Genomic DNA, 22,457 nt, shown 5'->3' on the forward strand with positions numbered 1-22,457 from the left:
AGGGCAGTGGACACTATTGGTAATTACTCAAAATATTGTTTTGCAAAAAACCTTAGCTGCATGGTAACGAGTAATGGGGAGAGGTTGATAGTATAAAACATAGTAAGTAACACAGTTTTTAAGAAAGAGGTAATTTTCCACCAATTTGACTTCGAGACCTTAGATTTAGAATTTGAGGTATCGAAATCAAGCATCTGAAAGCACACAATTTCATTTGACAAGGGTGTTTTTTCTTTCATGATTGTCTCCCAACTTGACAACCTATTGAGCTCAAATTTTCACAGGTTTGTTATTTGATGCATATGTTGAGATACACCAAGTGAGAAGACTGGTCTTTGACAAATACCAAAGGTGTCCAGTGAGTTTCCATTTCATAGGGCTGCTATTACCGCGAGCACAAGAAAGGCATGCTAACCTTCTGGTGCTTACCGCACGAAAATATATGATGTCACAACACAAATCCATGGTGAACGCGCAATATGGCCGCCCAATTCTTCTCCTAACCTGTGAAATATGCTTGCACCTTATCAATTTTTTCTGCTGCAGTAAGCAAGAAAACTTGCTTACAGTTAAGCAGCACATGAAATTGGTCCCAGACCATTATCTTCTCTGTCTTTGCCCTTTGATTAGACAGTGACTTAGCTGTAGAAAGTGGAACTAGCAAGTGTGTCTCCCACCCCCCCCCCCCCCCCCCCTCACCCACCTCTTAAAGGGCAACATTGATAAGCTACCAGGCAGTCTCAATGGTCTAGCTGGTAAGACCATGGAGGTTCTATCTCGCATGGTAAGACACTGTTCTAGCATTTCAAAGGTTATGGGTTGGCATCCCACCCGAGAATAATGCCTGTGATTTTTGTTCACAGAACTAAGGAAAGTACCAAGTACATGTATACATTAGTGTACATGTGGGTAAAACAAAAACTAATTTTCATTATGTTCTACTTATAAAACAATCTTTCCAACCACCATTTATTTCAAAGGAACCACTTTTGTAGCCCAAAGCAACCAATCCAAAGACAATGTTTCTCTTTGAAAAATAATAGAAAATGTAACTTACAAAATCACAAAGGTTTAGTTTTCCTGGTATATGTAATCCATACAGGAAGCATATTTATTAGTAAATAATGAGGCAAAAATACATACATCTCATATGAAAATTTCTTGTACTGTTGAACAAAGTTGTTACACAAAGACAAAATCTTGTATAATTGAATGTCGTCATCAAAGCAGACTTAAGCATCATGAATGTGTTTTCTCCCTGTATACATGTACATGTAGCTAGAGTGCATGTGCCTGTATAGTGTGTGTAGTCTAACAGTGCTCGAATTTATGATAATTGACGCACAAAACAAGCCATGCATCTTGCATTTGACTTAACATCTGTTGATTGCTTTCAGATAGATCTCGCCTTTAGTCCCAAACTATAATTTATTGTCATCAAATGGTGTAGAAAGAAGACTAACTTCCTGTAAATGCGAATGCGATGCGTATTTGACGTGAATTTGACGTCTAAACCCTGGTTCATACTTCCTGTGAATGCAAATTTGATGTGAATTTGAAGTCTAACTCTGTTTTCGCTGTGATATCCGCAAGAGAGTTGAACACAACTCAACTGTTGCGAAGTATGCCTTGCGAATATGAAACGTCAACATTCGTATCGCATTCGCAGGAACCGGGCTTTAAGCTCCATTATGTATGTGTTTTGTCCCTATACATATAGCTACAGTGCATGTGCCTGTATAGTAGGGATGCAGTCTAATAGTGCTTTGGTTTTAATTAATGCACAAAACAAGCCATGCATCTTGTTAATGTTAATTGCTTTCAGATCTAACTTAATAACAGACTGTGCAAGTCCCAAAATAACAGACCATGGCGCACTTTAATAAAAGGCGCACTGGATACCTTTGGTAACTGTCAAAGGACAGTATCCTCACTTGGTGTATCTTAATATGTGCATTAAATAACAAATCTGTGAAAACTTGGACTCAATTGGTCAATGATGTTGCAAGAGAATAGTGAAAGAAAAAAACACACTGTTGCACAAATTTGTGTGATTTCAGATGCCTAAAAAAGGCTTCAAGCCTGAATCTTTCTTTTGTTTGAGTGAGAAATTACCTCGTTCTCAAACACTACGTTACTTCAGATGTAGCCGTTTCTCACAATGTTTTGTATTATCAACAGCTCTCCATTGCTCGTTACTAAGTAAGTTTTAATGCTAACAGTTACTTTGAGTAATTGCCAGTACCTGTGTGCATTCAATCTGTGGACATTCCTTTCTTTATTCTATACTCGTAATCTTTTTCAACACTGGTGAAAACGCTGTGTGGACATGTCTAAGTCCACATAGAGTTCAAAGAAGGGGGAAACAAAACATTCTCAAAAACATTAGTTTCATCTTAAAAAAGTTATGGTTTCCAATGTATAGCCTTTTGGGAAAATGAAATCATCATTGTTTGTCTTTTCAAATGTTTTTGTTTGTATCTAAAAAATGTAAATAAATTAAATGCCAACACCAGCAGTCTAAAATATCAAGGTCTAAAAAGCTAAGCACTCCGACCAGCGGAGAGTGTTTTAATTATAAAATCCAGAAAACAATCTCCAGTTAAGTAATGCCACTCTTAAAAAATAAACTCCACACTCTGAAAATTAGTTAGGAAAATATATAATGCTTTTAAACATATTTAGCATGTGGCCAAAACTACCGCAAAATTCTGCAGAATCCGCAGCCTTTTGCATAAATTTTAAGGATCCATAGATTTATACAGGCATGATTTTATTCCTACTTAAAAGTCTGATTTCCGATTTGTCAACCAACGTCACATTTGTATGTCAGCCTTTGTACTTTTTCTGATGGCCAAATATCATGCCTTTTTATATCTTGAATTCTGCCACAGAACATTTACACGGTTCTCAGATTTGAAAATAATTTGATTGTTACCCTGTTGGGTAGTCCGACGGTCTTGTGTTTTTGAGTAATAACACCTCACCACTGTGAGTTTAATTTAAAACTGATAATTACAAATCTCTTTCAATCCTGTTGAGTATTGAAGTATTACCCTCCCATTAGAAAAATGTGACAAAATTGCTCTTATAGTGCTTGTTCCAAAAACAGTTGTGAAACTGTGTGTCTAGTGTTCTTCTCAATTTGATTCCAGTTTTGTATCAAATTTTCTGGTCTGCAGTAAAACAAATTTAGCTACAAGCCCTTTAGTCTTGTGGATTTTCCCCAAAATGTGAGTCCTTTTATAGGGAGGGTGCTATTGATTCTGGTTTAAGAAAGCAAACTTTCAGATTAATCAACGCTCACAACTAGTGGTTTTTTTTTCCAATCATTACCAATTATGTACAAGTATAAAACTTTTTAAGAAGTTTGTTTATCCAAAACTTTATCGATTAAATATATTTTCCACCACCATAACATAATCTCTCCAGTATCACTATATTAAACGCAATGCAAGTTTCATCTTTGGTAGTGTTAATGTTAACAATAAGTTTTTAGTAGTTAATTTATATTTTCCTGTAATCGTACTCTTCATTCTTATGCAATATATAAACAAAACAAAACAAAATAGAGGGCCAGCCTGTTTCTTTTTTATAAACTGAGCGACCAGTCGCTCTAAAGTACTTTTTTACAAATGTTTCTTTTTACACCAATGGTCATAACTCTCGATGGCCATATTTCGCTATGGTCAGAGTTAATAGTATTTACATAATTTATATGGTTTATGGTACCTAGGCTTAGTACCTGGGATTAGTAACTATAGGCTAATGTAATCTACGAGTATTAGCAGACAACTTGCTAATAATGAACTAACTCCCAAAGCAAATTTAAGCGACCTGTCACAAGTAGTGTGTACTTAGGCTAATGTAATCTACGAGTATTAGCAGACAACTTGCTAATATTGAACTAACTTCCAAAGCAAATTTAAGCGGCCTGTCACAAGTGTGTACTTTACGTTATTTTTTGGCTGGTGACTTGTTTGCTGCTAATTATTTCAGTGCTAAGCAAACATATGTGCTTAACAGCTTTAAAGAAATTGAGCCTAAAATACTAACATCCTTTGTATGGTGAGAAGCCAACAGCAATGCACCAATGGTCTTTCCGTTGTACTAATCCATGGGTTTTAAGTTATAGTAACTTAGTTATTCTACCAGTTACTGGGTTATTGAACTACAAGGATGGTTAGTTATACTTCTTAACAGAAAAGTGTTGATGTATATCTAATTTATGATAAACTTTTGTTATAATCTGAAATATATTTGAATTTAGATTCCTCATCGTCAGAAACAAGGGATGATGAAAAGAGACAGAAAATCGGTGGAAGTTTCTAAACTCATTCTAACCAATCTGTCAATCAAGTCAGAACATTTTTTACTACAATCACACACAATAATTACTTAACAAAGAGTGAACTCTTACTTGGGTTACACTTGGGTCCAACTTCATAAAGCTGTTACACAGAAAATACTGCTTTAGCAAATTTGCTAAAGCAAAAAATGAGTCGGGCACCAGTTGCACCAATGTCAAATTGATTGAATTTTGGCTGGTCCCCAAGTTTTGTATGCTTACAGGCTTTATGAAATTGGGTCGAAGTCATTCCAATCATTCTACTAACAGTGAGGTGAACGTGCAAGAGTGTAGCGTGCAAAGTGACACTTTTTGGGGGTGCAGCTGCTAAGATCAGTCTTGTGATCAACAAACATTTTTAAAAACCAATAAAAATTGTCTTCACTTGTCGGTATCATTACCGCTCAATATGCCCTACCAGTATAAACTCTTTCCTTGATAGTTAAGTTATAAATAAAGTCTTTTAGTGGAAAATATTATGTACATTTGTATTAAGTAGTACATGTTTTCATGTCTAACTTTCATCAAAAGATAACATCCTTGTTTTAGTACTTTCTTCATCACAAATTGTTCAAAAATCTTTACAAAAAATATTACACCAACTTTTTTTCCGAATTAATCAGATTGGAGAAGTCTTGACAGACTTGAGCTTGATTTGGGCAATTGTCTTCGTCTTAGAAACCTATCAATTATTCCAAAATAGTGGACAACTTATTTGTAATTCTGCGAACTTTTCAAAGTCCACCCGTGAGTTTTAGACTAATTTTGATCTAACCAAGCAGGGTCCTGAGCCCCAATTTCATGGATCTGCTAAGCAGAAGAAAGAATTGCATAAGAAATGTCTGCTCAGTCACATACAGTACATGTGGCATTATGCTTTGACTGGTAACCTTATTCTGGTAAGCATAATCTGTTTGTGCTTAGCTATGTTTTGTGCTGTAAGCAGCTCTATAAAAAGATCCAAATAATTACTTCAGGTTATGAATATAAAGCTGATGGAACGCAATAACAGGGAAGTTTTAATCCAAAAGGAGAATTGAGTTGGGAATAAAGAACAAAAAGTGTTATACATTTTCAGGAGTAAAGATGAAAGTCTCCGGCCTGTATGCTTTGTTTTTGAAAGGGCAAGGGCACCAAGGCATTTTTTCCTTAGTAAAGGCCATCCTATGAGGAAATTGTGAATTTCTACAGGAGCATTTTAAGGGCACCAGGCAATGACCAGGGGGCAGGGAGGCAATTTCCTTCATTGCCTCTGTGAAGTATCAAACCTGATGTCTGGAAGTACTTTTGGGGACTTGATCTAGTACTCGTAATCAAGTATCTCCTCCAGGAGAGCAGGGATCTCCACATGGGGCCAGGCACGACGGAAATCGTTTGCGCATTTGTTGAACATCATGGAGACGACACGGATGGAGGTGACCTGCATGAGGAGCCGAGCGAAGAGCTGTTTGTTCTTCCAGTCGCGGCGAGTCACCTCACGCTTCAAGACTTCGACGAGTTCACCCTGTAAGTGCTCTACTCTCTGCACCTCCTTCAGCCCGTAACGATCTGCAGAAAACATGAATTGACTCCAATTATATACAATGTTTTGTTTGGTTGTGCTTCTGTTTCAACAATTTAACCCGCTGCTAAAATATAGGAATCAAACTGCCTCTAGCAGTACAAACAGTTAACTGCAACAATGACCTTATAGTCGAGCCAAAAATATGGCTACAGGCCTAATTAATAGTTCCATATGAAAATGTTTTGTAACCTATTTTTCCCGATTTGTTTAGTTGTACTCTGCTTTTTTTGCAGATGGTTGAAATGTTAAGTGTTAGCCATGAGAATTTTAAGCCTTCAATACGGTTTCTAACAAGTTCTTGAAAATTTCTTGAAAAATAAGGCTGAACCCAATATGGTTTCCTTACCGGCACAAAGGATGATGATAGATGTGAAGATTGCCAGCTCTTCCTTTATCAAATCCAGCGAGTTGAAGTTGCGGACAAAGTCGTACAGAGTCTCCCAGAACTTCTCCTGCAATCCCATCCCTTGGAGGTCTGATAGTCGGAAGGAGAACTTGTCACTGTGATCCTCCGGTCCTCCAAAGTCAATGATTTCATTGTCGACTACCTTCAGGAAGGGGGCGGTCCGAATGAGCCAGATCTCAAAGAAACCAGCTTTGAGAAGGGTCATTTGGTCCTCCTGATTAATGAGAGATAAAACAGGACAGAGCATGAGATTTTTGCTAGGGTTGGTTAGTTGTTGGCAGGTCTGCTTGCCTCCATGTCCCTGGGCCTTGCCTTGGTGCCCTTGAAATGCTCCAGAACAAGTTTACAATTTCCTCATAGGGTGCCCGTTACCAAGGAGAAAAATGCCTTGGTGCCCTTGCCTTTTCATAAATGAAGCATAGAGGCCTGAACTGTTGGATTGCAACCGAAATTTTCATAGGGGAAAAAAAGGTTGGACCGTAACTCAATATTCTGGTTCAACCTCCAGTTACTGCTTCTTTAGTTCTGCATTTCATCCTCTTATGACGGTTGTTGGAATTTACTCTTCGGTTATTCTAGGTCAGAATTTTCAGCACCTTTTGCCTTTAACATGGTGCGACTATCTTCCTTTTGCCCTTTATAACTCACCTGAGGAAGAGCACAAAAGCCTGGAAGATTCTTGCTAAACTTCACCACGTTGACAACCGACGGGGTGATAACGTCTGTCAGGAAGGAGCGGACGGCACAGATCTGGGTGTAGATGGCAGCTGGATCCACAAAAGGCACTGGAGACATTAAGGCAAACTCCTGGGCCGCTACAAAGGACATGTCCAGTTGGTCGGTCTCCATCTGGCTCTCACAGGAGCTCTGCTTCAGCTTAAGCTATAGGAGGAGGACATCCACAGAAACAATTTAGTCATTTATTGTAAAATTTGATTCTTCTTCAATTTCAATTTCAATTAATTTATTGTTCATTAAAAAGATAAAAATGGAAAACTTACCTATCTAAACATTGATAAAAGCTCCAAAACAGAACACTAAAAAATGCAGATATAATGATAAAACTAGATTCTGAGAGAAGTTATTAAAGACTTCCGTTTTGCAGGACTTAAAATAACCCACTTCACCCACAGCAATTGATGTGGTGCCCTGTGCTTCTGCTGTGGTGCCCTTTGCAAAGTTTTAATACAAATTGATATATTTCCTCATCTAGAGTGCCCTTTACCAGAGGGAAAGTTTATTTTTAAGCATTGCACCTGACTGACACACCCAGCTCAGGTTTCGGCTCCAGCTAAAGCTGCTGATGTTCGAACCACTGTGTGCGAAATACACACAGCTCCAAAAATGTATAGGTCTGAATGCTGGTTCATACTGCCTGCACTTCCACTGAGGTGCCCAAGCCGTAGCCCAAGCCAAGGTTTTAGAAAGGCCCATGACTTATCTGACTTAAAGACACTAGACTCTATTGGTAATTGTCAAAGACCCTTCTTCACTCGTCGAAGTTACGAGATAATAATGAAAGAAAATAAAAATGAAAGAAATGTGTGCTTTTAGATAGTTGATTTTGAGAACTTAAATTCTAAATCTGAGGTCTTGAAATCAAATACGTGGAAAACTACTTCTTTCTCAAAAACAGTGTCACTTCAGAGGGAGCCGATTCTCAGAATGTTTTATACTATCAACAGCTCCCCATAACTCGTTACCAAGTAAGGTTTTATGCTAATAATTATTTTGAGTAATTACCAAAAGTGTCCACTGCCTTTAAGAGTTTTTAACCTTCTACTTACATGTGCCTGTGTGTTGTTAGTGAAGCATGTTCCTTCATAGGCCTGAACCAGTTTCTGTATAAGAGTGTACATCTCTCTGTCTCGCTGCTCTCTCTCCTGTATCTTCTCCTTAGTAGAGAGACTCTGGATTTCTGCAAGATTTCTAGCTTTCTGCTTCTTGGAATATCTTCCCACTCTGACAGCTGTGATGGATAAATAAATAATCAGAATAATTATTAATCGTGAAAAAATCACTAATAATAATAATAATAATAATAATATGAAAAAGGCCAATGAATTCCATTCCTTAAAGTTTTTAAACATTCTTCTCCTTAGAAGAGAGACTTGAGATTTCTGCAAGACTTCTGGCTTTCTGCTTCTTGGGATATCTTCCCACTCTAACAGCTGTGAGTGACAACAATAATCATAGCATAACAAATTTTGAGGAAGAAAAATTTGCTAGAGTGGGAATCGAACCAGTGTCCCTTGGATTAATACTAATAATAATTCATGTAAATACATTAGTAAAGCACCTAATGCAAAGCCTATTAGTGTATAAAGAGAACAATAAAATATGAAGGCAAATACAATTCAATGTAACACAGATTACAAGCAGCTTCAAACGAATGAGTTTCTAACGGAAACTTAAAACAGTGTAAAGAACTAGTCTAGCGAATATGCACAGGAAGACTATTCCAAAAAAATGGAGCAGCATAAGAAAATAATGTTTGCCCATTAAAAATGGAAGAAGCTTGTGCTTTATCAACTGAGCTATCCAACTCTAGTTGGTGGTCTCCCTATCTGTGGTAAATAGTGCAGCCTTAAGTCTTTTAAAATCAATCAAATTGATGACATCAAATTTTACTTGAGTGATGATTATCATCTAACTATATATTGGTTTGGTGGTAATACAAGAATACTTTTTGTCCTGTGGTTATAATTGTAATTATCATTCTTTGTATTTTAAATGATTTTGTAAGTACCTAATAATTACGTTCAAATATACAAAGGGATTTGCATTTGAGTTCACCTAATTTTTGATGGATTGGTGGGGCAGCCAATCAACTTAAATAAATTTACACAGCCTAGTTTGGCTTGAATGACAACCTCACTTTACACAAAGTCACACTCTATAAACTCTACTCTCTTTAAAAACAATCAGCTGATCTTACTGAGTATTTTAAGCCTATTTAGGCTTGTGCAAATGTTACTGTGTAACTGGCAAATGAGTTTTGGATTTAGATGTGGTTATATTTAGGGGGGGGGGAGAGATTGTGTGACCCAGTTTAATAACACTTGTTGATAAATTCTATAGGTTTTTGTGTAAATTGGTATGAGTCATCTTCTGTGTAACTGTATGAAGTACTACATCATACTGACATGAGTTAACACTTTATTTCTTTAATCTTTTGAAGTGAATATTTCAATGGAAATACAGTAAACAACGTGTCTTTTTGTTGGGCTATGTGGAAGGTTAAGGGGTGGGGTATACAGCTTGGGAACAATCAAAATTCAAAACACGCTAGAGTTTTATGTTGTTGCACTTTGATGCAATTGTTGCCATTAGTGAGGTCTAATGGAAAGAATTTGTACGGAAAGATATTGTTAAAAAAGGGTGTGAGATCACTAAAAGAAGGGGCGTGAGTGAGCTATTCCAAAAAAAGGGGGGAAAAGATATTGTGTTTACGAAAATACATTGTGAAAAAAGGGTGTTAGGGTCACTGAAAGAAGGGGCGCGGGTGAGCTATTCCAAAAAGTGGGGCAACCCTTAAACTGAAGTGAATAGAAAGAAGAAGCCAGTCTTACCGAAGGTAATCAAGATCTAATAGAGTCTTCAACAACTATAAGGTACCTGAGTCTATAACAAAACAGGTGCTTGAGCCTGAAACAGTGATACTCAAGTTCTAAACTAAAGGTACTAGAGTCTTTCACATCGGTACCCGAGTCTGAAACCAAATCACTTGAATCATAAACAAAAGTACCTCACTAGAACCTTAAACAAGTTACTAGAGCCAAAAACTATAGGTACCCGAGTCTGCAACAAAACTAAGCTTGGGTCTTATACTAAGTTATCACCAAGGAGAAAATGCCTTTGTGCCCTTGCCCTTTCAAAAACGAAGCATGTAGGCCTGCACTTGAGTCTAAGTACTTGAGTCATAAACAAAATCTTAAACCTGTTTTTCTTTCTTGTTCATTAATTAGGAAAGCTTACTTACAGTGCACAGACATTCCAACTGCGAGGCATTTCCTGTAGCGGCAGTGTGCACAGCGACCTCTACTTGTCTTGTCTATGTTACAATCACCGTCTTTTTGGCATTGAACGATTAATGTCTTGTTGCCAATGCAGCGTCTGAAGAAACCCTGGAAATTAAAAATTTTATGAAAGCGAACAATTAATGTGGTGGAAATTCAACCCAGGGGTCTTCCTTGATAGTGCTGCCACCAGTTGAAATAGTTAAAGGCATAAACCACCGGAGTTCCACCTCACCAGTTTAGTATCCTGAATTGGTCGATTGGGGTTCGCTGATTATCATTATTTCTTTTTTTTTAGGGGGGGGGACCTTAGTGCTCCACCTCCCCACCCCCACCAACAAACTGCTGCAATTTCCAAAATGATCAAGGAAAATCAACAATGAGAATAGTTTGCAGGTTTGGGCGATGATAAAATAACAAACCATTCATGTTCTGAAATTGCTCACTGCTAGTCCTTGATGAGGCTTTTGAAGAAGTACAAAATATACCGTGTTTACTTGCCCAAGGGCCCTTGCCAAGATATTCATCATTCAACACAAGAATTATCCACATGTAGTATAAGGGCCGGTTAAAGGCCCCAGAAGCTTTATATACAACCAAAACCATTTTCATGTAGACTTACGATTGTAGATGAATTAAAGAACATTTCATTTGTGTGATTGACTTCTGCTTCTGACCCAATTCTGGAGGGACTTTAACCGAGTATCAACTAGGTAATCAAACATGGGATGAGATAAAAACAAATGGTTCTCATTTGGATTTGAACCCAAGACCCCTGACACACCGGGCAGATGCTCTTCCAACTGAGCTATGAGACACAGCATCAGACTCCCTCAGGTTTTTCCCATAAGAACCTGTTTTCCTTGGTAGAGCATCTGCCCGGAGTGTCAGAAGTCTTGGGTTCAAATCCCAGTAAGGACAATTTGATTTTTCTCTCATCCCATATATTTCATTATTTCACTTCTATTGTGATTAGGCATCATGATACAAACTATCATGTTTATCGACTTGGAAGTTAATAAGGGCCCGCCAAAAGGCCCTTGAAGTTTCGCTACAACCCAGATCATTGTTCTAAGTTAATTCCTTTTGTTTGAGAGAAGATGGCTTCTTTTCTGAAGACTTTAGGTTTCAGAGTGGGATTCGATCGAGTCGGTTTTTATGATTTCTCGGTTCTGTTACCAGATTAAGATAAAATTAAAAGATAACAAGGGAGGATATAAAATACTCACTTTGCAGCCTTCACATGACGTAACACCATAGTGAATTCCTGATGCTTCATCCGTGCAGATTCTGCAAAGTGGGAGGACGGGTTTAGGAGGAGTTTTCTTGCAAGATGAGGGTGCCATTGCGTCTGAAGTGTCCAGCACAAGTCTGCAAAGCAAAATAATAATAAGGATTCATAAATATAAGTATCACAAAACAGAGCAATGACCCAATTGAAACTTTGCATCTATGGGTATAAGAAAAATGTAATTTTAAAAGTTGACCCTAACCTGGTCACACTATCAGGGCCCAATTTCACTCAGCTACTTAAGCACAAAAAAGTAGCTAAGCACAACAAGTACTTTAGCACACAACAAAATAATGCTTATTAGGATACAGGTTACCAGCCAAACCGCCATGTCATAAGTACAATTTATGACTGGTATCCTGGATCATGTTTGAATTGTTGGGACTATGGGATGTTGAGTGCATTCCAATGCCTGTTTAGGTACCCCCCCCCCAAAAAAAAAAATGTAATCGTTTAATGCTGATTATTGCATCTGACTGTTTGAAATCAGCAGAACAAGAATGATTGAGCTTGTTCTGAACCAGAAAACATAATAAGCTGTTTCAAAATGCTTCCCAAACAAAATGACCTATAATATGGTGTAAATGCAACAAAAAACATAGTTATGTGGCCTGACATTTCAACCCTAGCAGAATCTTTCTCAAAGGCCAAATCATTAATCTTACCACCTGAAAAATAAATACATAGTTTATAAAGTTGAATTTGCTTAATTAACAGTTAGAAACAGAAAAGACAATACCGCCGCATGAACATTTCTCATGAACTTACCATCAAACACATCACAACATCACCACCAAAATCAGACTGTCAATTTGCATCCCTATTTTCCCAGGCGGCGAAATGCAAATGAAAAGTCACTCACGCATATTTTGTTTTGTGTTTTCCCCACACGAGGAAATAATAATAATTTCCCAACAAAATAAGAAGAAACATAAAAATAATCAATACGCCTCTTGCACCATTGTTCCCTTGAACAAAATACAATAGGAGTTTCTATTTCATGGCGAGTTAGAAGGAAGAATGAAGAAATTATATGTCCGTGTACCTGTGTTGGTCTCTGATAAGAGAAATTTAACTCCCTGACTCACCGTGAATAACGTTTAAAGTTACTCTTTCTTTGGCAGGGATTTTGGTCACGTATTTTAACTACAACAAGTTTGCCTCTTTTGTTTGAAAGGTATTGTAGGCCTACACGAATGTTAGGGGTGAAAACATCCGTGTTTAATTTTCAGTCTGGAAACTCGCTGATTATGAATTTTTCCGTGGGGTATTTCCCCTATAAAATGAAGTAATTTTAAAGAAAACTGTATCGCCAAAAATATTTAATAAACGGAAAAGCTGATGACGACCATGTGTTTACATGCTGGAAATTGTGCTGTTTTTTTTCAGGATTTGTAGGCCAAGGGATTAATAAAAACATTGATTTTTTTTTCCTTCAAATTTTAGGGGATACAAATTACATATTTTCCTATAACCACATTACCTCGAAGTGAAACGATTCTCAAAATATTGTATACCATCCAAAGCTACTGTACTTATAACCAAATTATTTTTATTGCCATTATTTTTAAATGTGATTACCAAATATATATTCCCTTTAAAGTCCCCATCGATGATGTCACTTGACGACTTCACGATGTTCGTAATTTGTTTTAATCTAAAGTTGAAAACAAATAATAATGTATGTCAGCAGCAGATACAAAGGCAAGTGGTCATTGAGTTTGTGGGAAAAAAAACATACCGTTCGTACGCGTAAAAACGTCGACCACATATACCCCCAAAAGTCACCAACAATAAAAACAGCGCGGCTTTCAAATCAATTGATGGACATATTTTTCTTACCAAAATGACTATAGTAATTTCGCAAGGTTTCTTGATTCACATCGCTTTGATATATAACTTTTTGTTCAGTGTATTCTCCCTTTTTTCAACTTCTCTTTTTCAGTTCTTACCTTGCAAGTTTCCCGGTGGACTTTGATTTTTTAGCTCCTGAACACGATGCTACCGCCATCAATTTGACACAGATGTCGTGATCGGTGTGAAAAATAAATAAGAAAACTCTCCAGAAGAGTTGAACAATATTTAGAGCCCAGTCAAGAACACAGTTGAGGAAAAGAAATACCAAACCAATCGTCTAATATTTCAAGTCACATTGACATGATCAAACAGTCGCAAATATTGTTCAATAAAGCTCCATGCCATGGCGGGCGTTTCTGGACCTCATGGTTCCAGCCAGTCTGAGATAATGGGTCTGAACATGGAGCTATGATATTTCACTTTTAGGAGTCAAAACATTTTAGGAGGGGAAAATTTCGCCACGTGCGAAAGCTAGTCATCGTCAAACCAAACCTAGTACCAATTGTGGTACCTGGTGTCTGGTATTACGACCATTCAAATGTTTATGATAACTTATTAATCATAGGGCGGAGGTCACAGGTACAAATGCTTTCTATTTTTCCAAGGAAGCGGTAACAAAAGACAACACAAGGGAAGTGAACGCCCAGGTTTCACTGCACATATGTATCACCGATTAAAGTGACAGCTTATTAGCACCTCTGTTTTGACGACACCCACCACCCCCCCCCCCCTACATTAGTTAAACCATGATGATCAACTTGTTGCCCGTTTACTAATGACGTACAAACCCTTTTGTACACAAGACCAACGCGCAGCGACGGAAAGCTCTTCAACATGTATAATTGTGTACACTTCATTCAGAAAAGTTACTCTACCGTTAATTGTACAGCCATGAGTATTATTAGCAACGTACAAAAGAAGCTGTACATGTACGCGTACATTGGATTACATCAACTTTGTCTTCCTCCATGCTTTAACCATGGGTGCTTTAACCTTCCTTTAGAATGGTACAGTGTAGCTTGGTTTACATGTACACGTATTCTTAGAATAATACAAAATAACCGGTGTTTTTTTTAAAGTCTTATTGATAAAACAAGTAGGGTAAAGACGAACTAAATACATTAATAAACTATAAGTTTTCGTAGATTCGTCGTTATATACAACCACTGGTTGTTGAACAATGATAAAAACATGCAAGAAGTTGGCCTTGGTTTTAACTGTTCCTTGATGGTTGTTAGCTGCGAAAACTTGGACGTTAAGCTAACACAAACAAGGTACTCAAGGCGCTGAGTATTATAGAAACTTTCAGAAAGATAGCTAAATACATGTAATTGCAGTGATGATTTTTAGGCCCAAATATTTAGCACCTTATCAAGGTTTACAAGGTGCTACGGCGCATACAGCAGCCACAGCCAGGAACACCGGGGCGAACCCCCTTCTCTTTTCGAAGAGTGCACTGGGTTCTTTTACATGCGTTACACAACACATTATGTAAGCCTACGTGTAGATTATGATTATACACAGGAGAGAATTGTAATCAATAATAAAGAATACTAAAATACGAATATTCGATTTGACAGAAATTAGTGTTAGTCAAAACACCTTATGGTGTCCATTTTGATAAGCTTTTGGTATCTATGTGACAACACCCATTGTGTCAAACTTACCCTCAGTTTTGGCAGTGTTTAAACCATGGAGGAATCTCAGCAGATATTGCCTTCAAGATTGTCGATTAACTTATTTAAACGGCAACCTTTATACCAAATCACATCAGAGACACAACATCCTTTCAACACATTTAAGACACTTCTGAGAAACCTACTTGTTTCAGGAGACCTACCATCAATAACCTATTTATTTCATCTGTGCCGCGGCGCCTTTGAACAAACCTTTGATTTAGGCGCTTTTTAAATTATTTATTTATTAATGATTGATTGATTGATTTATTTTTTTTGGTGCACAATACACTCTACACGATCTGTTGTTGGGTAGCCATTTGGCAAAATCTTTGGCACTGTTTAAGGGTAGGGCCACACCCCTGTGAATCACCATTAGACCAAGTAAACAAATTTCACATGACATATTATGATCGTCCAGGGTGGGGTCTGAAAGAGAAGAATGAGGGCCTTTGTTTTGTAATAATTGTGTTCAAGGAGGAAAGAGTCAGGAGGAAAAATTATCTGGTGTTGTAAAAGTAACAATTCTGAATATGACAAAGTTACATCATTCGTCGAAAGAATTGTGCCAATACGAAGCGAAATACCAGAACAATTTTTTTTTTTTTTAGAAGGGCAACGACAAAAAGTACAGAAAAAAAGAATGTGGGCTAAAAAAGGATGAGGGCAGAATGAAGCTTAATGTATTTTGCACATCCATGTTTTTAAGACAATTCTACCCCCCCCCCCCACCCCCCTGCATCCTCAGTTACGATGGCGTGAATGACATAGCTGACACGGAGGGCAATCATGTAAAATTTAAGCTGTGATTATGTCTGTTCGGCTTGGACCCCAAGTGCACCACCTATTTTTACCCCAAACCCAAAATGAGGGGGCGAAGAGAAGGCTAGTCAAATTTTGACAAAGGGGTCCAAACACTGAGCCCACCACTATCCCACGCCCACACATCCGGGTTATACTCAGACCAAAATAAACAAACCGCACAAACCAAAACAAAAACAATACTACGGAAAAAATGTGACATTCTTTCTTTTAAACAAAATGTGCAATTTTAAAGTGTCACGTGGCCTTATTTTAAGTCAAAATTAATATTTGCGTCTCTTTCGGAGCCATAACCGACCAAAAGAGATTTGAGCGGTTATGTTTTTATTTATTTATTTATAGTAAAAACGTCACCTTGAATGTAATTTTTCATACAAAATCCTTTTTGAAGCACTTTCCCTTTCTGACAAATTTTGTTTTTAGAAAGAATTTTGTTAATGCTTTGATTCAAGCGGCCTACTCTTGCATCTTGCAATCAGGGATTTTTTTTGTCAAACCAAACAATTTGTCCTGAGAACTGAAAACAAATTGACCGCTGCGTATAGATCCATGTTAGTTAATTAGATCGGTTGGCATTTATATAAACCGAAGGTTATAAAATCAGAATCAGCCGAGGATGCATCCGGCGTGTGAGGGCGGAATAAACTTTGTTTTAAATAATGCATCAAAATTATAAAACAGGACGATTGACAATAACAGTTTAAAATTTGTTTTGTAATGTTGAATTTTACAGATCGCGAACTCAATTTGCCACTAAAGAATAATTGATTTCAGACTGTTTCTATAGTCATGGTTTTCAGCTTATTTTATCCTCTTTTTCACTCAGTCTCCTTAAAGGCAGTTGGCACTTTATTGGTAATTACTCAAAATAATATCGGCATACAAAACGCACTTGTTAACGAGTAGTGCCCCTGGCCATTGCCTTGGTGTCCCTAAAATGCTACGGTAGAAAATTGCAATTTCCTCATAGTTTTCCCTTACCAAGGAGAAAATGCCTTGATGCCCGTACGTGCCCTTTCAAAAAAAACGAAGCATTATACATGCATGCGGACCGCAACACGGGAAAACTGTCAACATCTCGTCTTCTGTACACACAGGTTTCAGATTTGTGGTTTACAGTGCTATTTGCGTTACATGATCCCTCAGGGATTAGTTTAATCTCCCGGAAGATAATTACAAATTAATAATCACCAATAAATGAATGTATATCACACAAAATAAAGATTAATTTATCAATCATTCAATAAATGAACAAACAAACAAGCGCGCAAAAAGAAATTATGACTGAAGCTTTTCTTTCGATAAAGACCCAACTTTTATATGGAAGCTGAAGAAATGAAGTTGTACGGTTCAAATAAAGAGAAGAAAAAACAAGAAACAAATAAATGAATACATAAATAAATACCTATTTGTCAGCGACAACTTTCTTGTGTTTTTTTATGGCCGACTTATATTTACCGAAGAAAAATAAAACGCACTGCAGCTAACGAGGATCAATTCATAAAAATGGGGATTTGAGAAACAAAATCTTTAAAAATGCGATTTTTTTTTTAAACTTACGATCTTCTTCTCGTGTTATTATCGGCGTCTCTGCAGAATGGTTCATGCCCATCAAGTTGTGCCCTACATTCCAGGTCCCTATAAGCACACAACGTGTTGTGTGACATATTCTCAAATTCTCAAACAGTTACTGTAAAGTATCAAGCTCTTATCAATAAAATGTGATATCTGTGACGAAGAGCAGGACGCCAAAACTGTGTCACGTCTTCCTCTGCAAAGTATAAACCCGTGAATACTGACCGACTCTAAATGACTTCTGATAATAGTGATATAGGCCATAGAAAAACTAAGACTTCTCCGTTTCATGTTATTAATTTCTCCAGTCCAATTCATCCATGGTCAAAAACCGTAAACAACCTTAAAAAAAAAGCCTTTTCGTAACCAACCTTTTTGCGTAATCTTCTGCTTATAAAACATCTTATGCAAAGGAATAGTTATATATAGACTGCGTAAAGCAGCAGGCCGCGCTGATACACACAGCTCAAGTCGATTCTCTGCTCATTAAGACAAGGGTGAGTGATGAGAGAGGTTCTAAAAACAATTAAAGCAATGAGTTGTGGGTATGTGCTGCAAAATGCCCCCCCCCCCCCCCGCCCCCTTCTACCATCCCATGCTGTTACCTCCATGGTTGGATCAACACTTATGTCTTATTGCATTGAATAATTTTTAACCGACAACTTGAGGATGGATGTACTTTTCAGGAGCCGATGGTACATGCACATACCTGATATTTCACGGATGCAACGAAGGCGATTGAAATGCACAAGTAGAAATTTACATTTCATCATAGGTGCCCTTTACCATCCCTTTACCAACGATAACATGTCTTGGTTCCCTAACCCTTTCACAAACTAACCGTACCCGGCATGCATAAAGTATAAAATATTAGGTTGGTTAAGTAACTTGAAGAACATCATCATAATTAAAGGAATTCTGTCAATTAGCTTACCGCATATTTGAGGATCCAGCCCAAACGTTATATAATGAGTGTTATTCACGAATACTGCCTACGTCAACGCAGAGAGTCCTATAGCTAGCTAGAGGTAGTCGTAGATTTAGTGGGGATTGGAGATAAGCCTTCCGTCCCGCAGAAGGCTTCCGTCGTCAGTGAGAAACCGACAACTCGTCTGTTCGTCCTCTTCCTTCCTTAAAGTCCGCCACTTTCTGTGTAGTTTGAAGGTTTTCTTGTAGAAGAAGCATTTGCTGCTTCCACGCTGGTGTACTTTGAGGGACTTTGTGCTTTGACGATCGAGCTTGTAAAGTTCGCAATTGATTTTCTCTACTGGCGGCAACGCTACGTGTGTGAATGGATGACGTGCTTTGCTAAAGGTGTCGTATACGTACGTTGACGTAATTGGTGGGTAAATAGCGGTGCTTGGTACCAATTGTTCGGGGATTGGGGGAAAGAAGTGGCCCGGGTATGGGTGACTCACTTTTTTGGTGCTGCTTTGGGCGTGGCAAGCACCGCTCCAGTGCCTATACCTGGTACCGCTTGCCGTTGTGGACCCGTGTCAGTCAGACTCGTATTCCTTTATATCCCGGTATATATATAACTCTGTTCTATGAACATTGACGTGATGGTGGCAAATATACAAGGATCTACATACAACATTGGTAGGCCCATATATAACCATGAACGAAAAAACAACAAACATTTTATTTTCGTAAAATTATACAAATAAGCTCCTATAGAAACATACTTCCTCGTCTTTCAAAGTATTGATGCAGAGTGGAAAATGAGAAAGTTTGAAACGGAAGTTGGCCTTTATATACTTCAAAAACAAATGGGGATACGACCCAAAATAAGCTATAGGGAATTGAACCTTGGAATACTATTTTTTTCAGAAACCACTGTATGTACAAGCATACAAAAGTGTGATTGTGATGTGTTATAGAAAAGACTCTGGACTGAGTGTGATATTCCCAAAACCATGCCATATTTGGTATGTCAAAGACTAGGGTCGATTTCACCAAACTCTTCTTAACTTTGTAGGACTTAGGGACGGGTAAAGTTCCGTTTCCATAGACTTTAGGACGCAATGAACCCATCTGAAGTTATGACGGGTTACACGTCCTAACTCAAGATAGGATTAATCCTAGCGTTTCGTGAAATCGGCTGCAGTATCCGCTGTCAGATACAAGTTTATACAATGAAGCCATACTGAATCCGGGCAAAATGTTTTTTCTATATCCGAGAAAAATGTTTTTTTCTAAAAGGAACAATCATGCTTGCAAAACTTCGAAAACGTTTTCACTCACTGCATGACCCAACATTGCGGTTAATTGTAACACGAGGCTTGATTTTGGCCTACTTTGTACTTTTCGTACATTTTTTTAGCCAAAAAATGGTAGACAATGTTTCAACAAAACATTGAGTATCATGAAAGTTGTGATGTCAAAAAGGTATGCTAACCATTTGAGAACATTATTGCATGGCCGGGTATCAATTAGTTTTGCAACACGTGTGTATCTATTCTTGCTTATGTGCTTGTGATAACTTGTCTTGCTTCATATGGTGTTATCGCAAACCAAATATACATTATAAACTTTATAATCACAATACGTATAGCCTATAATAGGCAACTAACCCGTTTAGGAATTATTTCGGGTTAATCTTTCGGGCATCGTGAAAAAGGATTTCAGAATTTGTCCGCGCTCCGTAATTAAACCCCGGACATGAAGGTCGACTTGTCCCCCCAGGGCTAGTAGTGCACCTTATTAATTCCCCCTATTATGTCCCCAGCTTTATTATAAGAATAACACATTCCAGGCTTATTCAAAATGGCCCCCAACAGCTCACTTTGCCTTTGTGTTCGGAGCACTCGCCCCTTCCGCTGTTCACTGAAAGGCACAATGGGCAGAGTAAGTTCCTACTGAAGAGATCAAAGGGAGAAATCACGCGGTGGAAAATTGGCAAGGGTTTTTCTGCCACTAAAAGTAAAAGCTTTTGATATTAGTGCCGGTAATTCAGTGATTTGGGCAGAATTATTTTTATTCCTATATGCATGGAATGTGGGTATTTGTTGTTGACTATAATAATCACTAGTGTTCACAGTAGTTTAGCTCTTACTCTTAAGGATCTGGGAATAGTTCACGCGTAAAGGTTTAGCCTACAGTGCTAAATTTCACTGATGATTATAGCCTAATAAACCATGGAATGTTGATCAGGTTTTCATAGCAAAAAAAACAGGGGTTTTCTGCCAAAGTGGTCACAAACAGTGCAGTGCTGTTATAAATGAATTTTTGATGCATTCGATTACACTGTCGGTGAATCGAGAGTTGAAATCCGGGCTATTCCATGTCAGTATCTATAAGGCTTTAAATGGAAAGAGAAGTCTGATTTTCGAAGAGTGCGACGTTGTTAAGATCCTGAGGTAATTTTCTGCAGAACTTGGCCCAATTTCATAAAGCTGCTTTCGCACAAAATTTTGCTTAAGCAAACAAATTCTTGCTTAGTAAAATCAGATTACCACTCAATTGTTATGCTATAGTAGTAAACAACAGCTTAATACCAGTCACAAGCAATGTCTCTGACATGAAATTGTGGCCAGTATTAAAAACATGTAAAATAAGCGAGCTATTTTCCTACTTAAGCAGTTGTTTTGCTTAAGCAGCTCTATAAAATTGGCCCCTGTTGAAAGGTTCGGTGAAAACATCCGGAGTGAGTTTATCTCGGGATGACGACACCTTCAAGGAAGAGTGCTGTCTTCCTTGTTACACCCTTCCAGATACACTTCCCCGAAAGTACAATGTTGGCTTCCAGCCTGACACACTTTCTTGAAAGAAAGTATAGAACGCTGTCTCAAGACACACATTTTCCCCTGAAAGTAGGATGTTGTCTTCCAAAGATATCTACATTTTCCGTCATTTTCAGAATGTTATCATTCTATGTTCTCCGGAGGTCGACATCCTATGAGTTCGGGTCGTCATCCCGAGACACTGTCGACATTTAACTTTCATAATGTCTACATCCTAAGATAACTATGGGAAGATGCCATCTTTACGTTTACGTCGGGTGACACTTCTATAGAACTCCATTCGAAACAAATGCATTTTTGCCTTATATATAGGGTGCGTTCGTTCCAGGACGAACGTGTGCGGATAATTACCCACGTTCGTCCTGGGAAAACAAACCGCCACACACCGGGGTCGACCCAGGCAAGCTAAACGAACGCATCCATTATTCACATCTATAGATCCTTGTGAAACGTTGCCAAGCTATAGAAAAGAGCCGAAGCGAATAAGCTATGGTTTCACTAACCATGGAATGCACTATACAGTCCAAATCCCGGCCTCGGGGTATTAGATACCCATGAAAAGTGCAAGTCTCGCTTGTATCCAAACTTTTTGGGGACCACTTAGGTCCAACGTGCAACACTACCTAAAGGGCACCAGACACCTTTGGTAATTGTCAAAGACCAGGGGTGGATTTCACAAAGAGTTAAGTTAGTCTTACAGGATGAGTTACTCGTCCAAACTTAGGGACGAGCCATAAATACACCGGAGGACACCTTTCAAAGAACGGTCTTCTCACTTGGTGTATCTCAACATAATGCATCAAATAAGAAACCTGTGATCATATTAGCTCAGTTGGTCGTCAATTTGCAGAGAATCATGGAAGAAAAAACACCCTTGTGACAAAGTGTGTGCTTTCAGATGCTTGATTTCGAGACCTCAAAATCAAGTTCTGAGGTGTCAAAATCAAATTCAAATTTTTTAGTGAGTGAAAAATTACTTCTTTTTAAAACTGCGTCACTTCAGATGGAGCGTTTCTCACAATGTTTTATTGTGGAATGGAGGTGGTTTTATACATCAACATCTCTCCATTGCTCGTTACCAAATAAGTTTGAACAATTATTTTGAGTATATTACCAAGAGCGGTAAGATCTTCAACCTTCAATGGTGAAATTCTGA

The 22,457-nt window shown here is 38.0% G+C and overlaps 1 protein-coding gene across 1 annotated transcript; it reads right to left on the minus strand.

Moving 5' to 3' along the window:
• Window positions 1–942: 942 nt before the first annotated feature.
• On the minus strand, window positions 943–18,849 carry LOC139938772 (nuclear hormone receptor E75-like). The gene is made up of 7 exons (XM_071934395.1): window positions 18,493–18,849; window positions 11,567–11,708; window positions 10,301–10,445; window positions 8,106–8,287; window positions 6,967–7,200; window positions 6,259–6,532; window positions 943–5,896 (listed from the first exon to the last, which is right to left on the minus strand). Exons 1-7 carry the CDS (start codon window positions 18,495–18,497, stop codon window positions 5,649–5,651), a joined length of 1,230 nt encoding a protein of 409 aa, XP_071790496.1. The 5' UTR covers window positions 18,498–18,849; the 3' UTR covers window positions 943–5,648.
• Window positions 18,850–22,457: the final 3,608 nt, after the last annotated feature.

The sequence above is a fragment of the Asterias amurensis genome, chromosome 6 (assembly GCF_032118995.1).
Source record: "Asterias amurensis chromosome 6, ASM3211899v1".
Lineage (NCBI taxonomy): Eukaryota > Metazoa > Echinodermata > Asteroidea > Forcipulatida > Asteriidae > Asterias > Asterias amurensis.